The 8386-nt window shown below is 42.0% G+C and overlaps 1 protein-coding gene across 1 annotated transcript; it reads right to left on the reverse strand.

Annotated features, from left to right (window-relative positions):
• Positions 1 to 1738: 1738 nt before the first annotated feature.
• Positions 1739 to 8323, reverse strand: DYRK2 (dual-specificity tyrosine-(Y)-phosphorylation regulated kinase 2). Its single transcript, XM_005872678.2, has one exon. The coding sequence runs from the start codon at positions 7322 to 7324 to the stop codon at positions 5738 to 5740; it is 1587 nt and encodes a 528-aa protein (XP_005872740.1). The 5' UTR covers positions 7325 to 8323; the 3' UTR covers positions 1739 to 5737.
• Between the last annotated feature and the right edge of the window lie 63 nt (positions 8324 to 8386).

An 8386-nucleotide genomic window follows, 5' to 3' on the forward strand; every position in this document is an offset into this window, starting at 1 on the left:
TCATAGGGATGTATAAGGCTGCACTGATGTATAACACCATGGGACCTGCAGAGCTTTCTTCATAAGGAGCCATGCTCTGGAACCGGTGATACCTATAACACATCCTGCTGCTCATGATTATAGATGGCTAGTCAATACCCTATATGTCAGCTTTCTTCAGGAGTAAATATTAATTCATTAGTTTGCCCATTAAACTTCTTGAGATGAAAAGGAATGGCAATTATGCCCCTTCCCCCATATGTCAAGTGTAGCACAGATAGTAAGTATGTAACCACAGCAAAACAGAAGAAACCAAAGAATTTGCAGTAAGATGCAAAATTTTTTATGTGTGTGCAATCGTTTTTCATTGTGGGCAGTGTTAAGTATCACTAATGACAAGTGTTTATTTGCCTAATGGCCCAAAGGAAACGCAGTGCAATTCCAACTTTTTAAAAACAACAGTGAAACAAAGCCACAAATACCCTTTCTTGAAATGTCTCTTCATGCTTTCCATCCAAAACAGAAAATAATCAAGCGAACTTCCCTCTCTCTAAATGACCAACATATTAATGCCAGCTAGGAACATTCTCAAGTGCTAGTTTAAAGGCAACCTTTAAGTCCCAAGAATATTTATTGGTATCGTTGTTGACTCCAAAATGGAAAAGATTACAGAAATTACATTTAAGAAAGCTTTGCAAAAAAAGAGAATGAGTGGGAACTATTATCAGATCCGAGGGAAGTCAGATCTGGACAATCTACTTTAAGTTGCTGCTTCAGCACCAAGTTTCAATGTTATACCTTATGTGCATTTCTTAAAACTTTGTTTCTATATGCATAGAGTTTCTTGGTTGGTTGGTTGGTTGGTATTTTTTCACAGGACAAGAACTCTTAAGTAACAAGAGAAGCAAGAATGGAAGTCCGTGGCATAGGCTATGATGGTATGTGTGGGTTTGGGAATTCCCACAGTATGCTCTTGTTTTAGCAAATCCCACTTCCGCTGCAGGAAGCCACACTAAGTCATCCTTTGGCTATTGGTGGCAGGAGGGGTGTAAATAAAAATGTGAGGTAGTTCTTCCCACAAGAGGGAAATATTTGTCTACATAATACCCCTGCAATGTCTGACAAATTACTAGAGCATCTGCTTGCTGTCATCTATCTGTAAGTAAACTCTAAGCCTGGTATTAACTGAACTTGACAAATTATGAGCTGGTTGCAGTTCACAGGCCTTATTTTTTGATCCAGCCATGATAGACGGAGACACTAAAACCCCCAAAAATGTGAACCATAGAGACCACCAAGTATAAGAACTGCAGAAGCATAAGCGTTCAAAAGTACATGGGGGAGCTGGTAAGAGCACATAATAATTTACCAGAACTGTGCATAAAAAAGAATGAAGGCTGTGGGGATTAACTTACAGACTCGGCTCCCACAGTTTAACTGTCACCTTGAAGGTTTAAAAAAAGAAAAGATTTGAAGTTCTAGCATAATAGAAAATGTGGCAGAGGCTAGATAAAGGAAAATTAACATAGAAATATTAAGGGCAAAGGAATAGAATATCCTGAGAAAAGCAAGAGTTGTCCAGCAAGAGTTGCCCACGAAAACGTTTAGTCTTTCCTACTTGGAGTGTGCACATTAACAATGAATAAGAAATTCATTATTGCTGAAAATATTTGCATTCTACACTTTCTTTAGGCTTCTGGGCCAAGAGTACCAGAAATAGATCAGGAGTAAAATTATAGTTAGAAAAGGGGAGAAAAAGTAAGGTAGGACATTAAAATTTTATTCTGAAATTATCTCTGGCCACGACAATAAAATTTAACAAATAGTCACTGAACAGTCTTACTCCTGTCATCAGCTGTACAATACATACAGTATCATAGAACTGGCCACTAGGATTAAAATCCACTAGAACATATTTCATGTTAAGTGGCGACAGCAGCATCTCACAGAAATTTTTACATACATATATACACAGTCCACATTCAACCATTTTCACATATTTTCAGTACACACAGTTGCAGCATATTACAGTCACGTGTCTAAGTTGTTGCTCGATGAAAACTCAAGCCACTGCCTAGACATAACTGTAGCAGTTGAGCTGAGTATAATTACAACTAACTTCATATATGTCCATAGCAGATAGATGTACAGCCCCTAAGAAACAGAGTTCACAAATACTGTTGTTGTTTTAAATGCTACCACAGCATTATGTTGGGCAATATTAAAACCTTTACCAACTAAATCAGATTTTTGTGTGTGTGTTTTTTAAGGTCTTCTGCTTACCAGAAATATTCTTGATGAAAAAATTACAAAAATGAATGCTCTCTTCAAAAGAATTCACACTTTTAAGATTCCAATATGGCCCAATGCTACTGATGCCTAAAGTGTTCCTAACATTCTGATGGAGTCTTTTAACCTGACTCCAAACCACCCATTAAGTTTAAAAGTGGCTTAAGTGCCTTGCACCCAAATTGTAAAAATCCCTGGCCATCCTCGCTAGAGCCAGGCACATAGAAAAGGAATGCACTTTGGTTCATACCAAATGCCCTGGGATTAATCACACTAGAAAATTAAATGGGTTTGAGGTAAATTTTTACAAATAGTCGATTTTTTTGTTGTCTAGTGTTAGCATAACAAAAAAAAATGTCATTTAAAAAAATTCAGTCTGATGTTAAGATACAATGAAGACCATCTTTAACCCCTTAAACATAGGAATCCCCTGTGTAACTAAGCAATGGTTACTTTTCTCAGTGCCTGATGATGTTTCCCGCCTTATGGTTTCTATTAAGGCCTAGAAGTAACTGGATATTTAAGACAGATGTATCTTTGCAGAGGTGGGTTCCATCCTTACTGCCCAGTATTCAAAGAGTTAAAGAGGCCAAAAAATGCATGCCCTACAACATGGCATTCAGAACAAAAGGCACATTGTTAACACTAAGGGCACGATTTCTCCTCTGTTAATCTACACTGTCTTGCATCACTGTTGTTCCACTGTTGTAGCGACTCACTTGCGTGGTGATGCACACTCTGGCGGTGCAAGAAGCGGAGCCAGATGAGACTGCAACCAAAGACAAGACGACTGTGCTATTCCTAAACCTGAAAACAGCTCAGACATCCCTAGACAATGGTAACCTGTGAGACCTAGGACTGTTTCCAAGCCAACTCCTAGTAGCCTAGCAGAGCCCTTCAGTTAGTTATGTGTTAAAATCACAAAGATGCAACAATTTCCTCTTTTTGACATTATAATTAAGCTAGACTTTTTGAAAAGTGGCTCTATCCCTAAACACTGAACAGGGTGGCTCTTGTGAATCAATTTCATTATATTTTGGGGGGCAAACTATAATAGCGCTGCACATTATAGTTTGGCTTAAAAGTTTCCGGTTACATTTGTGAATAAAGAAAGTCACAAATGCACTGTTGACATGTTAAGAACCAGCTTTGTGTGGTGGGGGAAGACAAACCATATTAGTACATTTATGACTTTCCACATGAATAATCATTGCAGAGGGAAATTCATATGCATGGCAGGCTCAGGTTCATAGATTTATCACTAAACGTGGAGATGAGACTGAACATGGGGGAGGAGCGTTGCAAAGGGAAAACAGCCTTTACGTTTTTATTTTAACAACCTAAAGAAGCTAACCATCATCAAGAGGCTTATGGTTTTTACAAAGCCATCACATCAAGTCTGAAACTTCTTATGCCTTTAAGCCAAAATTTTAATAATAAATACATAATCCTTAAATTCTGTAAGCCACTGATTGGGGGTATCATCACATGAGCATCATTTAAAATGCACATTACTAACACATTGCGCTTCCACGGATTACACAGAAATGTGTACAACATGGTAAAGAATTTGACTAGGGGGAAGAAGCTATCATTTTTTAAATACAGAAGTACAAATTAATTTATCAGTAACACCCTTAAATAGTAAAGCAAACATCAACATCACTATCTTATTAATAAGCTAATCTTATTACTGTTGTGTGTGTTTTTTTGGCAAATATTCGTAGTATTTCCTGAGCATTTTTCTCCACCATTAACTGACAAAGCCTCAAAATAAGTGTTCAAAACTACTTTTTTTTTTAAGTAAGAGAAACTCCAGGATTTATATATATATATAAAAAAAAAAAAGAACTTAACCGGAAACTTTCTTGGCCTCACTGGGGACCATGCTTTAAGTACTTGTAAATCAACTTACAGGCAATACAATAATATCTGTGCATATAAAAGAGTATTTACCTTAATTTTTACTATCCAAACCTATTTGCAAACAGGCAGACATCTTTCTATATTAAATTGCACATACTAAAAATTTTTTTTCACGTGCCTTGCAATTGATATATATCACTGCTCATACATTAGTGATAAAATACTGAAATTTCCACTGTGAAAATAATTATTCAGAGAAGAAAATATTCTTTTACTTTTAACTCTGTGACTTTTCCAGGTAAAGTGTCAGTCTCACAAAAACCATCAGTGCAACCCAAAAGGAAGGAAAATAAAAGAGAGAAATGCAATCTCTGTGGCTCCTCTACTGATGCGAAGACTAAATCAAACCATTTACCTTAAGGTTGAACTTTTCCTCCGCTAAATTTGTTGTTCAAATTGGCCTTACAGAACAGCCACAATGACTTCTGTTCAAAACGATTTTCAACCCTCCCCCCCACTCTTTTTTTTTTTTAAAGAAAGAATTGATACTTTCCCAGGCTAAGAGAACCCTACAGTGGCACTTGGCAAGTGGGAACTCATGCTGATCTGTTAAACCTTCTTTGGAACTGTGGAAATCCCCACCTTACGTAGCTAGGCTGCTGTTCTTTTTTAAATTGGAATATGAAACGATGGTCATAATCATAGCTGCAATGTCTCTTTTCTGTATTAACAGTCTGGGATATCTACTTGAAGGGAGGGGGGAAAAAAAGAACTAAATGCAAGCAACAGATGTGTGGTAAGAGAGTAACAGGAGAAAAGCAGAGAGGGGAGGAACAGTTCATGGAATACATTTCTAATTTTAGGTGCAAGACCAACTCTGTAATATGAGGCTTCTTTACAAAACAGCTTGCTGATCATATTAGAAGATTTAGAGGAACACACACTTTTTCCATTTATCCACCAGGTCTGGTTGGCCAGCTTTGCGACTGTCAGAATGCTAACTGGTCATTTAAACCTTGGGCATTTTATTGTTTGAGCATGATTTACTTCAGAAAAGAAAAAAGAAAAATCTCTAAGGTGCAATTTTTCTTAGAACATCGTTTTCATCCTGACCATTCCCCTCCCTCCATAACTACCACCCAGATAACCTACGGGAAACAGAAGCAGGACATGCTACACCTGTGCATGAGTCTTGAGCATGGAGAGAGAAGAGGGTCTTCGGGGGCAATCACCTGGAGGAGAATATACTATGAACCATAAAAACATAGTGAATGTCTTTGACACCAATCTGTAAATGCATGGCAGTCACGAAGTAATCAATGGCCTGCCACTGATGTTTATTACTCTGCCACACCAAATACAGTAAGGCTCATCGTACTTTTAGAACACAAAAAAAACGTTTCAGAAAGTATAAAAACTTAAAGCATTGTCCCCATGTATTTTATAAAAACAAATGACTGTCTTACATTAAAATAAGTGCTGAAGAGATACAAATGAGTCGAGTTATTGAGCAAATAAAAACAGGTCTGAGCTACTCCTTTGCAACCCAATAAGGCTCAGCCACATTGTATCTTTCAGATTACCAGCATCGGGGGGACTCAGCTCAGCTAACAAGTTTTGGCAAGACTGTCCTCTGCTGAATATTCCCATTGGCATCTGTCATCTGTGCCAAATTAGTCCTCAGTTTGGAAGCGGAGCTGGAAGGTGGAGGTAACTTGGAAATGGAAGTGATAGCACCAGTGGTCTCAGTTATCCTTTTCACTGCCATCTTCTCCCCGGAGGGAGGCTTTGGCAACCGCCTCCTCAGCCAGGGATGCCGCAAAGCCTGGCCGGGGGTCATGCGGACCACAGGATCCCATTCTAAACACTGTTTCAAGAAGTCCAGGAAGAGGGGATCATCGCACCCCTTCAGTGCATTCCCCCACTCTCTGCTCTCCGGTGGGCCCCTCAGTTTCCCCCTCCGGGAGCGGCCTCCGTTGAGGACCACAGAGCCGTCTGAGAGAGTCGTGACAGTGCAGTAACGGGGATATCCCTTGGAGCTCACAAAATTTTTGGCTCGTTTAGATGCATCCAACAGTTTCTGGGAGGGCATGCCCAACAGTTCGATCATACAGGCCAGCTGGTCCCCTTCATCTTCCCCAGGCAAGAGGGGGTACCCGGTCAGGAGCTCCGCTAAGATGCAGCCCAGGCTCCACATATCGATGGGCATGCCGTACCTGGCACCAAGGATCACTTCCGGAGCCCGGTAAAAACGGGACTGAATGTACGTGTAGACGCGCTGATGCTCGTAACAACTGGAGCCAAAATCGATCACTTTGATACCGCTTCTACCCTGCTGCTTCAACAAAATGTTCTCGGGCTTAAGGTCACAGTGAATTATTCTGTTTTTGTGCAAAGCATCCAAGCACTGCAGAATGGAGTGGGCGAACTTGCGCACCAAAGGCAGGCTGAAGCCCTGGAATTTATTCTTCTTGATGAGCTCGTAGAGGTTCATGCTCAGCAGCTCGAACGTCATACAGATGTGGTTGCGGAAGGTGAAATTCTCCAGCATGTGGATGACGTTCATGGTGTTGTCCTTGTCCTGCTTCCGCAGGTGTTCCAGGATCCGGATCTCCTCCGCCGCCTGCCGGTGGAAGCGCTTCTCATTCCGCACCATCTTCAGGGCCACGTGCTGGTGGACTTTGTGGTCGTAGGCCTTGACCACCTGCCCAAAGCTTCCCTTCCCAATGACCTTGAGGACCTCGTACCTGTAAGCCACATGATCGTGGGGCACCTGCACGTAGGATCCCTGGTCATCGTCGTAGCCACCGTTGTTGGACCCGCCTGTCATGCCCTGGCGCTTCTTTGCATTTGGACCCAAGAAGTATATTTCAGGGTAGCTGAAGATCTCGTGGTGCTCAAAGGTGGTTAGTTTTTGCATGTATTGCTTCATTGCTTGCTCGGGCGTCATGGGGGTGGCTTTCACCTTCCCCATGCCTTCCATAGACTTCAGAGAGGTGGAGCTCCCCTGCCGTCGATGGATGCTCTCCAGCTGCCGCTCTGGCACCACCGGCAACCCGGCTTTCCCCACCGTTGTAAGCCCATTGGGTTGTGTCGTGAGCACTGTCCGCTTGTTGCTGTTATCCTCAAACAGCTGCTGCACCTGGATCTGTCCGTGGCTGTGGCTGCCCACATGGAGGTGATCATTCATGGTGTGCTTACTGCCACCAATCTGGAATGCGGAAAGGAAACATGAATAGAATGGAAGAGGTCTGTTCAAATGGGATGTCTTATAAGTCAGCCCCCAACCCCCACCTTGACCAAACCCAACGTGGTTGGAATTTACAGTCCAGCATCAGGTTTACTAAATGGTCCAAGAGGGACCTCAGGAACACCCTGACAGGGACAGCGGATATGATGCTGACAGCCTCTGACAAAACAGAGGAAACAGAGGTTAGTTGGCTGGGTAAGGCTACAAAACCTGGGATCCTGAAAAAAGGATCTCATTATATGCTGCACCTAACAGACGAGCAGCTTGCTGTACACATTGAGGGTCCTTAGAATAAATTCCCTGTGGAGGCAGAGAACATCATTCTTGCTTATCATCCTATCCCTAACATTTAGCACAGGGCCTGGCCCAACACAGGCATTCCACTCAATCCACACTTGACATCAAAATGGAAATAGGACACAGAAAAAGCACCAGCATGGAGACTCTCTGCTGGCTCCACCTCCCCCAGATCCTAGCACCTTTCCGCCTCCTCTAATAGCTCCTGATTACCACAGGGCAGGGACTTCTGACTTGTCCACTTCCCTTTCTCCATTGTTTAGTTAGCGCTATTCTGAAAACACTGGTGTGTTCATTCCGGTCTTCGCTACTTGGAAATCTGATTACACCTAAGAAAATGCATGATCCAGTGGCAAAGAAAACTGTACTTTTAGGCTTGAGAGATTACCATGCAGATACACACTGCAACCCCCTAACCTATTTTTAAAAGTTTCTGGGCTTCACTAACTGTGATGACCATTTAAGGCCATTCAGCCCAACAAACCAACTGTTGCAGTTTTTTGGGCCTTCCTTTGGTCAATGGCTCAGCTCTCTTAAGAGCTGCATTTCTCTGGGTTGCTGGGATATTCAGCTTTCCAACAAGAAATACAAAGTAGCGATTTCTATTTTCAGGCACACATGCCATCCCTGAACACTGCTGTCTAAACAAAATGGATGGTGTAAGCCAAGGCCGGCCCCCCCCCCCCCCCCCCCCCCCCCCCCCAC

This window comes from Myotis brandtii, unplaced genomic scaffold (genome assembly GCF_000412655.1).
Source record: "Myotis brandtii unplaced genomic scaffold, ASM41265v1 scaffold389, whole genome shotgun sequence".
In the NCBI taxonomy this organism is placed as follows: Eukaryota; Metazoa; Chordata; class Mammalia; order Chiroptera; family Vespertilionidae; genus Myotis; species Myotis brandtii.